This window comes from Phocoena sinus, chromosome 1 (assembly GCF_008692025.1).
Source record: "Phocoena sinus isolate mPhoSin1 chromosome 1, mPhoSin1.pri, whole genome shotgun sequence".
Lineage (NCBI taxonomy): Eukaryota > Metazoa > Chordata > Mammalia > Artiodactyla > Phocoenidae > Phocoena > Phocoena sinus.
In genome coordinates this window covers 184431993-184448166 of record NC_045763.1, presented here as the reverse complement: position 1 = coordinate 184448166, position 16174 = coordinate 184431993, and the positions used below count along the sequence as shown (strand labels likewise).

General features: G+C 62.4%; 1 protein-coding gene across 1 annotated transcript in view; it reads left to right on the top strand.

Annotated features, from left to right (window-relative positions):
- The window catches only part of CACNA1S (calcium voltage-gated channel subunit alpha1 S), a 63333-nt gene that overhangs the window by 38885 nt on the left and 8274 nt on the right, over positions 1–16174 (top strand). Inside the window, exons 20-33 of the mRNA XM_032604836.1 lie at positions 155–261; positions 677–764; positions 1024–1131; positions 3203–3255; positions 3395–3541; positions 3781–3982; positions 4374–4532; positions 5822–5932; positions 6845–6928; positions 12693–12749; positions 13573–13701; positions 13823–13888; positions 14567–14658; positions 15252–15411. Coding sequence (XP_032460727.1) covers positions 155–261; positions 677–764; positions 1024–1131; positions 3203–3255; positions 3395–3541; positions 3781–3982; positions 4374–4532; positions 5822–5932; positions 6845–6928; positions 12693–12749; positions 13573–13701; positions 13823–13888; positions 14567–14658; positions 15252–15411 — 1563 coding nt within the window. The remainder of the gene's footprint in view (positions 1–154; positions 262–676; positions 765–1023; positions 1132–3202; positions 3256–3394; positions 3542–3780; positions 3983–4373; positions 4533–5821; positions 5933–6844; positions 6929–12692; positions 12750–13572; positions 13702–13822; positions 13889–14566; positions 14659–15251; positions 15412–16174) is intronic.

Genomic DNA, 16174 nt, shown 5'->3' with positions numbered 1-16174 from the left:
TGAGGAAGGAGACCCAGGGCTCCCTTGGCCTCGCTGCCCGTGAGAGGTGTCAGTGCTCCCAGAGGCGGGTGCAGAGAACAGGGCAATGCCCTAAGGACCCAGCAAGGAGTGTCCCCAGGGTCCTCCCCACCCAGGATGCCACCTCTCTCCCCAGATGACCACCTATGGGGCCTTCCTGCACAAGGGCTCCTTCTGCCGCAACTACTTCAACATCCTGGACCTGGTGGTGGTGGCCGTGTCCCTCATCTCCATGGGACTCGAGTGAGCGGGGCAGCCGGGGCCCCAGAGTGGCAGCCCAGCCACTGTTGGTTGGTGGGCACTGAGCCACAAGGGGACAGTCTCTCGGGACCACTGGCCAGGGTGGGGGGCGTCCCTTGGGTTGTCACCAACTGGACTGAGTGACAAGGCTAGGTGAGCAGAGCGTGGGCTGGAGACCAGGGGGGATGTGGACAGGAGCAGGGGGTCCCCTCCACAGCCCCACGGGGAGCACAGCCCCGGCGCCCAGGGCACTCCAGTCTGATGGGAGAGACAGGGTCTGTGGGCAGCCCTGGAGGAAACCAGCCCAGGGGCCGGCAGGCGCCTCTGTCCTGGGGCGGAGCTTAAGGGGAGTCGGGGGAGGCAGGCGTGGGTGCGGAGAGCTGGTGGCAGGCGGAGGGCTGAGCAGGCTGCCCCCCAGGTCTAGCACCATCTCCGTGGTGAAAATCCTGAGGGTACTGAGGGTACTCCGACCGCTCCGGGCCATCAACAGAGCCAAAGGGCTGAAGGTGAGAGGGGCCGGCGGGACCCTGGGGGGAGAACAGGGCTGCCAGGCCTCGCTCAGACAGTCAGCCTGGCCATTGCCGGGCCCATCCCATCCCCTCTGCCCAATGGGGGTGTGGTGTGGCTGGGAAGCCATGCCCCCATGGGCCCCTCTCTGCCCCCAACAAGCCGGGAGGCAACTAGGCTTGTGCCCTGGGGGCCCCTCGGCTGGCACGGGGCCGGTGAGGGGAGGGGGAGAGGTGCCGACCGGGCCTCCCTCCCCAGCACGTGGTGCAGTGCGTGTTCGTGGCCATCCGCACCATCGGGAACATCGTCCTGGTCACCACCCTCCTGCAGTTCATGTTCGCCTGCATCGGCGTCCAGCTCTTCAAGGTGAGCCCCTCCTGCCCTCACTCCCCCAGCTCCGGTGCCAGCTTTTGGGCCGAGGCAAGAGCCGGTCTGTTTCCCTCTAAACGAGGGGAGCCCCAAACCGTGAAGGCAGACAGACGTCCTAAACGCATAGGGGTAAGGCTAAGCCGTCGAGAGCCTGAGTTTGGTTCCTAGGTGACGCCCCACCTGGCCCCCGGGGCTCTGCGGGCCACCTGCTGTCTTACTGGCTCCCCCCACCTGCCGGGCCTGCCAGCACCCAGCCCACTGTCATGCTCTCCACCCCCTCCAGGACACGCCCGCCCCAGCCTCCGCACCCCCTGAGCCAGCAGGTGTGTCTCCCGCAAGCTTCTGCGGGTGGGGGTCCATCGTTTCACGTGTGGGAGCCACCCCGCTTCTGTGCTCACTTTCCTGGGAGAACTCCAGTATTCGTTCCCCCATGGCAATCAGCCCGACAGGCCATCTTCTGTGCGGCCAACCTCTGGATGCCTCTGCCTCTTAGATCACCTGCAGGACACAGACACGGACACCTGAGGGCACCACCCACATTCATGACCCTTCCTTCCATGACCCTCTGCTCCCACCCACAAAGCACCATCCCGATTATGTAACCTCAGTCATTCTTAGACATACAATGGCATCATGTTACAATCACTCATTCATTCAACAAACATCTATGGAGCATTTCCTCTGGGCCCGGGCCTCTGCTAGGGCTTGAGGGGGCCACGGAGCGAACCCCACAAGGCCCCCTCCATCGGCAGGGGCAGGTTTTGGGGAGGGCCATGAGGGTGGGGCTCCCAGAGGACCTATAGGGGACCGGGTCCTGTTGGTCTCTGTCCTGGAGGGGCGGGAGGGGTGTCTGGACGGAGACAGCTTAGCCGCCAAACCAGGTGCTTACAGTGGCCTGCACTCGGCCCTATCCCACAGCTCCAGCCAGGGGCGCCCCCCGCCCCATCCCCAGCCTCAGCCTCTGCAGCCTGGGGGCCCTGGGACCCCCTCAGGGCAGAGTCTCTGCAGGACTCATCCTCACCCTGGCACCCATCCGGGCCCCCAAGACACGCTCCCCGAAAGAATGAGTGAGCAGCTGCTCCCCCACCCCCAACCCCCTGTGTGTGTTAGTCTCCTATCGACAGACCCCCAGTTCCCGCCCAGATCATAGTCAAACGCCAGGTCCAGGTGGCATTTACATCACATTTGTAATGCGCCGGTCACATGTATCCGTGCTATATTTGCTTCCTGTACTAGATTGGGTGTTTGGTTTCAAGTGCCCCAAAACCTGCCCAGTGGCAGCAGCGTCCCCTGGCGGCTCCTGCCCCAACGTCCCCTGCCTCACCTTCACCCTCTGCTCCGTGACAGTAGGAGGAGGTGGTAGGGACGGCAAGAGCCTGCAGTGACAGGGTGGCCGTGTCTTCAGCTTCTCCTGTGTCCCTGGCCAAGGCACTTCCCTCTCCCGACCTTTGAGGGCCCCGGACCAGCATCTATGGATTCAAACAATTTAGCCACAGTCAGACCTAGCAATCAACTCCTTTTGTTGAAACAAAATCTTCCGTGGGCACCTAATATGCGACGTAAATCAAAGGAGAAACTGCTTGGGCTGCAGTCAGCAGAGGGGATCACAGAGCTCCCCTACTCAGCCTGGGGGGAGCAGGCGTGCCGGGACCCCTGCTCAATTTTGAGAGAAGATGTGTCATCTGGGCCCAGCTGGGCTCCATCCCTGCACCGCCCCAGGGCCTGAGAAGGAAGGGGCGTGTGGGGCAGCCCCAGCAGTGCGGGCAGGGGCAGGGGCTCCTGAGCGGGAAGCAGAGGCCAAGCTGGCTCCGTACTTCCCTTCTTCAGGCCCAGCCTGGGGCACTCAGCAGAGCTCATGGTCTGAGGAGCTGGCTCCCAGTCTCACAGCTGTCCGCCTGGCGGGGAGCCCGTGGGTGGCTGAGGGAACAGTGACCTGAGGCAGACTATCCGGGGGCCCTGCCCCCGCGGTTAGGCTGCCCTCAGGCCCTGCCTTCCCTCCTCCCTTCCACCCCATCTTTCCATCCTGTCTCCATGACAACCTGTCTCCCTCCCTCCCTCCTGGGTGCAGGGGAAATTCTTCAGCTGCAATGACTTGTCCAAGAGGACAGAGGAGGAGTGCAGGTGTGTGTGGGGGGGGGGGGGTCGGGAGGGGTCCCGGGTCCAGACCTGCCCTCCTCCCCCACACTCACCGCCCGAGGGCCCAGAGGACGCGGAGGGGGACCTGCGAGCACAGTGCAGTGACCGCGTCTCCCCGCCTCAGGGGCTACTACTACGTGTACAAGGATGGGGACCCCACGCAGATGGAGCTGCGTCCCCGCCAGTGGACACACAACAACTTCCACTTCGACAACGTGCTCTCGGCCATGATGTCACTCTTCACGGTGTCCACCTTCGAGGGGTGGCCGGAGTGAGTGAGGCCGGGGAGGGCCTGGGAGCCACCCGCGCCCCTGCAGCACGCCGGGCGCCGCGGGGGCTCGGCAGCCACCCTGGCTCTCGCGGGGTGCGCACGGGACTGGGGTGCCGACCGCTCACTCCAGAGACAGCCTGACCAGGGGTGGCACGGTGTGGGCCTCTCTGCCCCGGTGACTGGGGGAAGCCAGCGCATCCCGCCCCGCCCAGCAGCCCTGCGTCCTCTGCCCACCGCAGGCTGCTGTACAGAGCCATTGACTCTCACAAGGAGGACCAGGGCCCCGTGTACAACGAGCACCCGGAGATGGCCATCTTCTTCATCGTCTACATCATCCTCATCGCCTTCTTCATGATGAACATCTTCGTGGGCTTCGTCATCGTCACCTTCCAGGAGCAGGGGGAGACCGAGTACAAGAACTGCGAGCTGGACAAGAACCAGGTGCTGGGCCGCCTGCTCCAGGCCTCCCGCCCACCGGGCCGAGGCTCAGGCCAGGGAAAAGGGTCCTTGGGCAGGGGGTGATCCCAGACCCTCCATTGGGTGCCCAGCCCCGCCTCCGACCCATCTGCCACCTGAAGCAGCGCACGGTGGTCGGGAGGGGTCTCCTGTGGACCCGCCGTGGTGCCCAGAGCCCCTGGGCTGGGTGAGAGCCGTGCTGCAAATGGGCTGTGATGGTTCCAGGGGAATCCGGCCCAGCGGAACTCTTCCCCTCGACAGCCCAGCAGAGGCCCTTGGCCTGCTGAATTCAGGGCCCCTCCAGCCTGTGGGCGTGGACGTGGAAGGGGGGGGAGGTGGCCCCGGGCACTGACCTGCCCATCGCGTCCCGTCTCAGCGCCAGTGCGTGCAGTACGCCCTGAAGGCCCGCCCCCTGAAGTGCTACATCCCCAAAAACCCGTGCCAGTACCAGGTGTGGTACATCGTCACCTCCTCCTACTTCGAGTACCTAATGTTCGCCCTCATTATGCTCAACACCATCTGCCTGGGCATGCAGGTAAGGCCCCCGGGGACCAGGTTCCCCGAGATCAGCGCCCAGCGGGCCAGGGCCTGGGCAGGGCAGGGGGAGCGGGGTTCCAGGCTGACTACCCCCAGTAGACTCTTCCTGGCACCTGCTCTGCGCCAGGCACCGTGCTGAGGTGCCACGTGGGGCAGGGAGGTGGACTGGACGCCGGCCCGGGGGCCAGGCCCTCAGCGGTTCATCAGGGCCGTGATTCAAGCGCACACTCGGCTGTGGCTGCTCTGGGGCCAGGAGGCGGCTGTGCAGGAGGGTGGGGCTGTGTGGGAAGCACAGAGCGCCTCCTCTGTTCTCCTTCTGCTGTTGCCCTGATGCGGGAGAAGGCTGCAATGTCAGCTCCAGTCCCGAGAAAAGGGGATGTAAGATTCACAGAACAGGTGCCTCCGAGGAGATGAGCACACTTTACAGACGAGTCATATCCACAGCGTCCTTCTCAAGCCTTAATCAAGCATCTGATCCCTAACGCGCCGCATAAGGGATCACACAGCAAGGCTCCCTGGCCCCGGAGCCCCAGCCACTGGCAACGACACGACCACACGTTGCTGGTGGGGAGGGTCTGGGGAGGGAGTCATGGAGCCAGCGGGCCCAGTGCGGACAGGGGTTCACGAGCCATGGCTCACGTGGGGGCCTGAGCTGGGCAGCAGAATCAGGAAGCCTTGCCGAGACGGGGTGGGGCAGGGGAGACGCCAGATCCTTCTACTACCTGGGAAGGTTTTGTGGAGGAAGTGGGGTCGTGTCAACTCTATTTTAAGAAGGGTGAGAGATTCCTGGGAAATGTTACAAGGACATCGATTTCAGGAGGGTCACAGGGGAGGCTCAAGGCGGCTGAGGGCGTTGCTCGGGGCTGCCTCGGGGTCCCGGGGTAGCTTGCAGGCATGGGAGGCTGGTGATCTCAGGTGCCACCTGCAGGTGGGGGCGGTCCCAGCCTCGAACCAGGGGTCTGCCCTCCTGGTCCTGTACCCAAACGGCTCGGGGGAGCCGCTCACAGAGCCCTGCTGGGGGGCCTCCCTCCTGGCCTCCAGGAACAGACGTGTGTGGGTAACCCGGCTCACAAGACCAGTGTCGGCCCCCTCCGCCTCCCCTCACGGTCCTTCGAGAGGAGAGGGCGTGGCAGTGGACCTGGTAGGATTCTGCACGTTGCCAGAGTGGGCTCTAGTTTTCTGAGGTTAAAGGAAGGTGGGCAGGGGCCCCGAGGAAGGAAGCAGGGCTCTGGGGGTGTCTCCCCGAGGGGCGGAGCCGGCCCCCAGCCCCTCCCTGTGCCTCCACAGCATTACAACCAGTCGGAGCAGATGGACCACATCTCAGACGTCCTCAACGTGGCCTTCACCACCATCTTCACGGTGGAGATGGTCCTCAAGCTCATGGCCTTCAAGGCCAGGGTGAGTCCCGCGGCAGGATGAGGCCTTCCCATGGAGCCCTCTCACCCCGTCCTACAGGACGCCCTACCTCCGGCATTTCTGCTCCCAGCCTGCTCAGCCCGGGGCTGGCAGGACTAGATGCGGCTGCCCCTGCCCCACCCCTTCCTTGAGCCTGTCTCGTGGCCCCGTCTCCCTTAAGCCTCTGAAGAGCAGCCCCTGGGCCAGGGAGCATCCTGCTGTGTCCTGGGTTCCACGTCCACCCCCACCCGCGACCCCCGTGTCAGGTCTGCCTGCGAGGCCAGACTGGACTGGGCTTCAAGCGGGGGACGAAGGACTTCCCCGTGCGGACCAGGACCCCAAATCCTGAGTTCCCAGGCACACCGCCCTCCCCTTGGACCACTTTATGCTATGGAGGGAGAGGAGCGGGAGTGGGTGGGGCCCTGGAACACCCGTGGGAAGTGGCATCTTGGTGCAGCCCTGCCTGGCCCTGCAGTTCTGCATCCCCCCGACAGGGACCACTGCACTCTGCTGGCCTCTGAGCCCCTCCCCTCCACAGCTCACCCCGGGCCGCTCCCCCAGGGCTATTTTGGGGACCCCAGCCCCTCCCCTCCACAGCTCACCCCAGGCCGCTCCCCCAGGGCTATTTTGGGGATCCCAGCCCCTCCCCTCCACAGCTCACCACGGACCCCTGCCCCCAGGGCTATTTTGGGGACCCCAGCCCCTCCCCTCCACAGCTCACCACGGACCCCTGCCCCCAGGGCTATTTTGGGGACCCCAGCCCCTCCCCTCCACAGCTCACCCCTGGCCCCTCCCCAGGGCTATTTTGGGGACCCCAGCCCCTCCCCTCCACAGCTCACCCCTGGCCCCTCCCCCAGGGCTATTTTGGGGACCCCAGCCCCTCCCCTCCACAGCTCACCCCGGCCCCTCCCCCAGGGCTATTTTGGGGACCCCTGGAATGTGTTTGACTTCCTGATTGTCATCGGCAGCATCATCGACGTCATCCTCAGTGAGATTGACGTGAGTACCGGGTGGACACAGCCATTGCTGGGGTGGGGCTGAGGCCACAGACCCTTGCGGGGTACCTGCTGCATGTGCAGCCCGTCACCCCAGGTTACAAATCCTGTAGAGCAGACAGACACCTCAGATTCCAGGCACAGTGAGTGTGCCAGGCGGCCCACAGCAAGCGCCACGGTGGAAGAGAGAGGTCGTCCCTGGGTGGCATGGTCAGGGAAGGCTTCGTGGAGGTGGTGCCATCTGAAGGGGTTCCTGAAGGAAAGGGAGGTGGGAGCAAGCAGCACAGGCAGGGCTGCTGCCGGAAGGGCGCAGGAGAGACGAATAAACAGAAGGTTCGGGGCGCGCGGAGAGGTCCGGTTGGTAGAAGCACACGAGCGTGTAGACCGTGTAGACCTTGTGTAGCCGGCAGTGTGGGCACCGCTGGAGGTCTCTGAACAGGGCCGTGGAAGGATGAAAGCTACGCTTCTAAAGCGTTAACCCTGGAGGCGAAGGGCAGGAGGTGAGAGCGGCTGCAGGCAGGGGGCACAGTTTGGGAGGCAGTGGTTCATCTACTCAAATACTGAGCGCCTCCCACGGGCTAGAGGGACAGCAAAGAACCAGAGCACCGGGGCGGGGTGGGGGGGTGAACGGACAGCGCAAGTGAATCTGTCGCGTGGCCGGTACGGCCAGTGCCTGTGATGAAGAAAAATCAAGCAGGTGGAGCCTTCGACAGAAGGGAACGGGAGGTAGTGTCGGGTGGTACTGAGCACAGCCCGGCATGGAGCACGGGGTGGGCCGTGCGGGGGGTGGGGGGGTGAGGTGGGGAGTGCTCAGGCCTGGGTAGGGAGCTAGGAGCACGTGGGCCGGCTGAGGACCAGCGGGAGGCCTGGCGGCCGGGTGAGGGGTGAGCGGCGAGGTGAGCTCAGAGAGAGGGCGGGGGCCGGATCGTGTCGGCCCTGGAGAGCCACGCTTCTGATCCTGGGTTCTGTTCTGCGGGGAGACGAGAGCCCCGGGGGCGTGTACACCTGGTCTGACCTCCGTTCTCAGAGGATCCCTTGGGCTGCTGTGCTGACAGCAAGCTGTAGGGGACACTAAGGGCCCCCCGGGGGGCGGTCAGGAGAGGAGAAGTAGCCAGCAACTGGAGCTGCTTGGAGCACTGAGCCGATAGTATTTGCTGGTGAACTTGATTCAGGGTGAGAGGAAAACGAATCCACGGTGAGTACAAGGATTTTGCCCAAGAAACTGAGCTTCCGTTTGCTGTGATGTGCCAACTCCCAGAGGAGCAGGCGTGGGGCAGAAACCAAGAGTCCCGCTTGGGGCGTGACAGCTCAGGACGCTTGCAGGGCATCCGAATGGAGACGCTGTAGCAGGCTTGGACTTATGACCCTGGCGCGCAGAGTCTGCTCAGGCTGGAGATCTAAATCGGAGACTAGTGGAGGAACTGGCGTTTAGAGTCGTGGGAGGGGGTGAGACCAGCCACAGAGAGAAGAGGGTCTTTAGAGAGCGAAGGTCCGGAGGCCGCGCCCGGTGGTGTCCCTCCCGGGACCCCGGCCCGACAGTCTCACGGGACTCTAGGGGAAGAACGCCCGGCTGGAGTGGGCTGAGGAGAGGCAGGGCAGGCTGTGAGCCTGGACAGTTCTCTCTTTTTGCTACGAAGAGAAATGGCTTAGAAGGTGGAGGAGAGCGTGCAGCCTAGGAGAGTTTTCTTGAAAATGGGAGAATTTAGAGCACATCCTGGGCTCGTGGGAGGATCAGGCAGTACAGGGGCGACTGCAGGAGCTAAGCCCTTGGGTGAGAGGGCAGGAGACCCTGTGTCCCGGGGAGGGCTGGCTCTGGGGACGGCAGTTCGCCCCCCGAGCACGAGAGGTTCCGTGAGAGTCGGGGTGGACGTAAGGACAAGCTCGCGGCTCTGGGAGGTGCAGCGGGGCGAGGTGAGTGCCGCCCAGGGCCCCGGGAAGGAGGCGTCGAGGAGACTCAGTATCCCGAGGAGAAGAAGGATGGGGGGCCATCTCCATGATTCTGCTCTGGTGCTGGGGTTTGGGTGCTGGTGTGCATGGGCGGACGAGCCGCGCGTCATTGAAAACGCAGGCCAGGAACCGAGGGTCACTGACTCCAGAACGTGGCAGCCGCCCCATCAAGGAAGGGAGCGGGTGGCCGAAGCCTGGGGGGTTGAGGCTCCACAGGGTTCCAGCTGGTAAGGCCCCGGGGCTTGGGACCAGAGAGCCATGCGTGAGCTGCGGGGTGACAGACAGCAGACTGGGGGACTGCAGCCAGTTACAAGGATGGAGCAGGTGTTGCAGGGCCGGGAAATCATGGCGGCCAGTTCAGGAAACAGCTTCACCGGAGTCTGGGGGGAGGCGGTTACTAGAGGGCAGCAGACCCCCTTCAGTGGTTTTCTTTCTTAACATCTTTATTGGAGTATAATTGCTTCACAGTGGGGTGTTAGTTTCTGCTATATAACAAAGTGATTATACCAAAGTGAATCAGTTATACGTAAACATATATCCCCATATCCCCTCCCTCTTGCGTCTCCCCGCCACCCTCCCTATCCCACCCCTCTAGGTGGTCACAAAGCACCGAGCTGATCTCCCTGTGCTATGTAGCTGCTTCCCACTAGCTATCTATTTTACATTTGGTAGTGTATACGTCCATGCCTCTCTCTCACTTCGTCCCAGCTTACACTTCCCCCTCTCTGTGTCCTCAAGTCCATTCTCTACGTCTGCATCTTTATTCCCGTCCTGCCCCTAGGTTCTTCAGAACCTTTTTTTTTTTTAAGGTTCCATATATATGTGTTAGCATATGGTATTTCTTTTTCTCTTTCTGACTTACTGCACTCTGTATGACAGACTCTAGGGCCATCCACCTCACTACAAATAACTCAGTTTCGTTTCTTTTTATGGCTGAGTAATATTCCATTGTATATATGTGCCACATCTTCTTTATCCATTCGTCCGATGATGGACATTTAGGTTGCTTCCATCTCCGGGCTATTGTAAACAGAGCTGCAGTGAACATTGTGGTACATGACTCTTTTTGAATTATGGTTTTCTCAGGGTATATGCCCAGTAGTGGGATTGCTGGGTCATATGGTCGTTCTATTTGTAGTTTTTTAAGGAACAGCCATACTGTTCTCCATTGTGGCTGTACCAATTCACATTCCCACCAGCAGTGCAAGAGGGTTCCCTTTTCTCCACACCCTCTCCCGCATTTATTGTTTGTAGATTTTTTGATGATGGCTATTCTGACCGGTGTGAGATGATACCTCATTGTAGTTTTGATTTGCATTTCTCTAATGATTAGTGACGTTGAGCATTCTTTCATGTGTTTGTTGGCAATCTGTATATCTTCTTTGGAGAAATGTCTATTTAGGTCTTCTGCCCATTTTTGGATTGGGTTGTTTGCTTTTTTGTTATTGAGTTGCATGAACTGCCTGTATATTTGGGAGATTAATCCTTTGTCGCTTCGTTTGCAAATATCTTCTCCCATTCATTTTGAGGAAATGGAGGCTGTGGGTGGAGCCAGCATGGAGGAGGGAAGAGACCACTGACGAAGCTGTTAGGGTCTCACAGGAGGTAGAAAGGATGCGATTCAGAGCCCTGGGAAAAAATGAGTATAAGACAGAAGCCGTGAGGAATGCAGGGTGTGGAAGGGGGCAGGGTGTGGGGGAGGCGGGCAGGCAGCGTCCATGCTGGGTGCCTCGAGGGCATCTGAGGAGCGGGCTGAGTCCTCGGGGAGGGAGGGCGGTGGGTGTGACAGTGTGACTTGCCTCTGAGGGACAGCTGCTGTCATGAACCCACGGCAGGAAGCCGATGGGGCTGCCACACTGCCAGGAGGCGGGGTCTGAGTCTGGGCGGGGGGATGGGGGTGGTGGCGAGTGCCCAGTTTCTCCCTGGAGTCATGCCTGGCAGCCCTGAGGCCTGGAACAAGGGGTCAGATACCAGGATCGTTGTGGTCTTGAGGGCCGGCTCGTTGGGTCTCAGTACAAGTAGCCAGTATGTGAGCCCAGGATCTGGCCCAGGAGAGACGGAGGGGATGAGGCCTGGGGGTGGGATGAAAAGCAGCAGAGTGTGGGTGGGGGTTTCTGCCAGAGGGCAGGATCCCAGAGGTGGAGCCCTCCAGGGTGGCCTTGCTGAGGATCTGAAGCTGAGGTGGCTGCCGGGTGAAGGAGGGGAGCAGGGGACAGGGAGGGGCAGATCCCGGAGCCAGAGGTTGAAGTCACAAGGCATTCCTCTCCCCAACCCCCCACCCCAGAGTGCCTGCCAGGGGCAGCCGGGACGAGGGGTGTGGGGAAAAGCATCCCATATCCAAGCAGGCCCGGAGGGGGCGGGGCTGAGGGGGGCAGGCTGCCTTCTGGGCAAACCAGGGCACCTGCTGGGAAATAGCCCCCCAAAGGCCCCAGGGTCTGAGAACAGCACTTCTCACCAGCGCAGTCTCAGCTCAAATGACAAATTACTTCTTGGAGTTTTGAGGTCTGTGCCGGGGAGTCTGGGGTAAATCAGAGCAGTTTCTTTGGTGCAGGAGGGCCGAGGGCGTCGCTGGTCACCTTTTGGTTTTCAGGGACAGCAGATGCCCCTAACCAGGACTGTTTGCTTGAAGTCATGTTAAGACTTTGAATTAAAATACGGATTTATATTCCTGTCGTATAAACCAGGGAGCAGACTAGGGTGGCAGCATCCGTTGGCACCCTCTGCAATCCCGGTTCCGCTCTGTCCAGTGCAGTAGCCACGAGCCGCAAGTGTCTACTGGTCACTTGAAACGTGGCCAGTGCAACTGAGGAGATGAATTTCTAAGTCTATGTAGTTTTCACTGTAACCCAAAGAGCCACATGTGGCTGGTGGTACCATGTTGGCCGCACGGGCCTGGAACGTGGCTTGTCACCCCGGGCTGCATGTGAAATCACCTGGGGTGCATTTACACCCGGAAGCCAGGCCCAGGCCCCAGGAGCTGACTTACTCGGCCGGGGTGGGGACCCAGCATTCTGATACCCACCCTGGGCTGAGAACCAGTGTCCCAGGTGAAAGTTGCCCTGGAGAATGCTGCTTGGTGGGGAAATAGCATACTGGGAACCAGACCCCCACAAGTCTTTAGGAGATAAAGCAATGATTCCCCATCCCAGGACTCCAGAAACAGGGTTTCTCCTGAAATGTGGCCCAAGGGAGGAGCTCAGAGTAAACAGGAACAAAGGCTGCTCCCCACACCCCATGCCCACCCTTTAAGAGCCTGGCCCTGAGATGGAAGCCTAGGTCCTGCTTCCAGGTGGGGGGCTGGGGAGGGGTGGGCAGAGATGCATCTGCTGGGGGGTCTCAGACTCCCCCAGAGGGCCTTTGCCACAGAGGATGGGACCCCGGTAAGGGCCTCGGCAGCACAAGGGAGCTGGCCAGCACCCCTGGACTCAGGAGACAGGGGTGTGACTCGTGTGACTCCCCTTGTGACCATGAGCGCAGGTACTTTCCCACGTGCCGCCCCGCTACGGTCTCAGCATCACAGACCCCAGACACACAGGTTGCATCTTGGGGGCGAGACGGGACCTGCCCGTCTTCGGTCTCCCCTCCTCTCCTGGCTCCCTTGCCCCCAGCCTGTGGCCTCACTGTCCCCACAGCTCCGTCCTCAACACCCGCCCGCCCGACCCTGGCCGGCAGCCACTAGGGGCCTCTCACCCCCTGCCTCTCTGCCTCGTTCTCTCTTTAACTCTTATGTGGCCTGTCCTCTCTGACGCCTCTCCTCACTGCCCTCCCACCGTGTCCCTCCTCTCTCTCCTCCCCCCACCCCCTCCTCTCTCTCTCCACAGACTTTCCTGGCCTCCAGCGGGGGACTGTATTGCCTGGGTGGCAGCTGCGGGAACGTTGTAATTCCAGGCTGCATGAGCCTGCAGGGCTCGCCCGCCAGCTCTGCCCTGCAGCGTGCATGCTTGGGCCTGGCCGCTGGACTGCATGGGGCAGACGCACTCAGGGCCCCCTGCCCCAAGCAGGCCCCAGAGGGTCCGGGTGGGGACGGGGTGGGGGGTGAGCTCAGTGCTACTAGAATGTGCATGGATGCAGTGGCTTTCTCGGAGCCCTGGGAAACAGGGCCTCTGTGCTGATGGGAACATCCAGAGAGAACTGGCTGATACAGAACCTTAGTGACAGGTCACCAGCACCAAGCCTGTGGGGACACGGGACGCCGGGCAGGGGGCTCTCCCTGGCCGGAGTCATCCAGTGTCTAAGGCTGGCACGTGGGCAGAGGCCTCCCGGCTTGGGACAGCCCTGTGCGGGGCAGGGTGTGGCCACTGAACTGATGGCCGCAGAGCAGCTGAGCTTCTGGGAGACTTTGCACTGGGTGGACACTAGGGGAGGGCGGGAGAGCTGCCAGGGTCCTCGGCTGAGTGGCAGCTCGGGGAGGAGGTGGGATGAGGCAGGAGCCCCAGGAGAGCCGGCGCGGGGCCTGGCCGCCGCCTCCTCCGCCGCCCCGGGGGCAGAATCGACGTCCACTCAGCGCACCGCTTGGCGCCCAGCCCGCGTCACCACCAGCGTTGCAGGCCCCCGAGGGCCAGCACGAGTGCTCAGCGGGGGCCGCGGGGCGGGCTGGGAGTCCCCCCAGCACGACTCGTACCGCACACTCTGCCCCGCCCCGCCTGCCTGCCCTCACCCCCTGCCCCGGCCCCAGACTGATCCTGGGGCTGCGCCCCGCAGGACCCCGACGAGAGCGCCCGCATCTCCAGCGCCTTCTTCCGCCTGTTCCGCGTCCTGAGGCTGATCAAGCTGCTGAGCCGCGCGGAGGGCGTGCGCACGCTGCTCTGGACCTTCATCAAGTCCTTCCAGGTGTGCGGCCCCGCCCACCCAGCCGGGGGGGCGGGGGGCCGGTGAACGCGAACGACGGCAGGGCGGGGCTGCGGGGCGGGCGGCGGGGCCCTGCGCCCTGAGCCTCCGTCGTCGCCCACAGGCCCTGCCCTACGTGGCTCTGCTCATCGTCATGCTCTTCTTTATCTACGCCGTCATCGGCATGCAGGTGAGGGGCGGGAGGGGAGCCTCTGGCCGGCGTGCAGGCCGGACCCTTCCCCCGTCCGGCCTCGCGGCAGCCCTGGGCTCACCTGCAGGACCAGAGGAGGAGGTGGTCCCCAGACGGCGCAACAACAGTCAAGCGGAAGCAGCGCGGGGCATGGAGGCGGGGGAGGCTTTGTGGGCAGACGGCAAGGGCCAGATTGCTCTCCAGGGCCCCGTCAGAGGTTCGGGTGGTCTCGGCCTGCGATCTCCTGGAGCACCCTGCCCCCCACGTTGAGTCCCTGACTAGCTTTTGGTTAGGGCAACTGGCCCCCCCCTAGATTTCTTTGGCTTGAGGGGAAGAACTTCACCCAACCTTGATAATACAGGTGACCCTTGAACAACACAGGTTTCAACTGCGCGTGTCCACGTATACGCGATTTCTTGGGTAAATACGTACCGTGGTACCCCACGATTTGTGGTGGTTTGAATCCGTGGATGCAGAGCCCCGGATACGGAGGGCCCAAGGGCTGGCTGTAAAGTTATACCCCTGCGAGGCTCGAGGGCCAACTGCAGCCCAGTTCGTCTGGCTTCAGGTCTGACGGGGCCTGAAGTGGAGGGGGTTTGGAGGAAGTAGGGGGCAGCGGGAGACGGGCCGGGGGGGGGACCCGTGCGGGTGCCACCGTCCGTGCTTCCTGGTCTGCAGCTGCTCGGGAAGGTCGCCCTGGTGGACGGGACCCAGATCAACCGGAACAACAACTTCCAGACCTTCCCCCAGGCCGTGCTTCTGCTGTTCAGGCAAGAGGCCCCAGCCGTCCCCACCCCTCCCCTAGTCCGCGGGGCAGGCTGGCTTCGTGTGTGTGGACCCAGCGCGCCGAAGCGCCAAGGCTCTGCTGTCCATTTCAGATGCTCACCCCATACAGCCGGAGCTGCTGTTTAAATCGTTTTTGCGCGAGTGGCCCTCGTCTTCACTGTGCCCTGGGGGTCGAAAAGGAGGCAGCCGGTCCTGAGTGGGGTCCCGCAGATCTCCCCACCCTCATTGCACTGAGGCGGGCGATGGAGCTCGAATGTCCCTTGGGGGGACGGGGAGGCCTCGCCGACCCCGGGTCAGCTCTCTTGCTCTCTTGCTGCCCCGGCGGTGACTTGAATCCTGGATTGATTTTGCCCCTCTGTCCGAGAAGCCCCCTTTCTTTGTTCAGTTCCTGCCTATGGGGCCCCACGAGGGGTAGAGTTGGGGGGGACTGCGCGCAGCACAGGGGGGCAGTGGGGCCTGGCTCACACTGGGCAGCACGTGAACCCGGGGTCCTCAGGGGCGCCCGGCCTGCTCCCCCCCGACGCCCTGCTCTCCGCCGCTGCCCAGAGTGAGAGGCGCACGGCGCCCTGCCTTCCAGGTGTGCCACGGGTGAGGCGTGGCAGGAGATCCTGCTGGCCTGCAGCTACGGCCAGCTATGCGACCCCGAGTCGGACTACGCCCCGGGGGAGGAGCGCACCTGTGGCACTGACTTCGCCTACTACTACTTCATCAGCTTCTACATGCTCTGTGCCTTCCTGGTGAGGCGCGAGGGCGGGGCGGCCGGGCTGCGGGGAGATGCGCTGAGGCAGGGTGATCCCCCCACCCCCCGCCTCCCGGCGCCTCTGTCTCTCCAGGGACCTATAGCTCAGGGACTCAGGAGACAGGACTCTGTTCTGGTCATCCTGGGCGTGGCTGAGTTTTCCGAGTGCGTTTGCCTGCTCCAGAGGAGTTGCTAAGAGCTTGGCCCTTTTTTGCTGTTGTTATTAGCGATTGGTAATCAAAAGAATTTAGTGAGGTTCTACCCTAAAACAGAGTAAAGCCGTTCGCCCCTCTCTCTTCCCTGGAAGAGGCGGTTGCCCCCCAGTGAGGAGGCTGAGACTCTGGAAACGAGGTCCCGAAGGAGGTAGCAGTGGGCTCGGAAACAGAGCACAGGTGGCTTTGAGGCTCCAGGGCTGCTATCTGCACTCGCGGGAGACAAAGAGCCCCCCAGCCCCAGGCCCTCGCTCTTCGCTCTTTTTCTTTTCTATGTTCACTAAGGCGCTTGCTTGAGCGTCTAACGTTCCCTGGGCTCGGCGCAGGGGACAGAAAGGCAAACAGGACACAGCCTTAGCCCTGAAGGCACTCACTGAGTGCCACCTTGCATTTCAAAGGGACACCCAACAATACAGGACAGACAAGAGCGGCACAGGGGGAGACCAGCGTCCCTCTGGGGGGCAGACGAGAGGCTGAGGTTGGGATTTTTAAGGATGAACCCCAGGAGCCCCGGCAGTGGACACCGCGTGGGCCGGAGCAGTGACACAG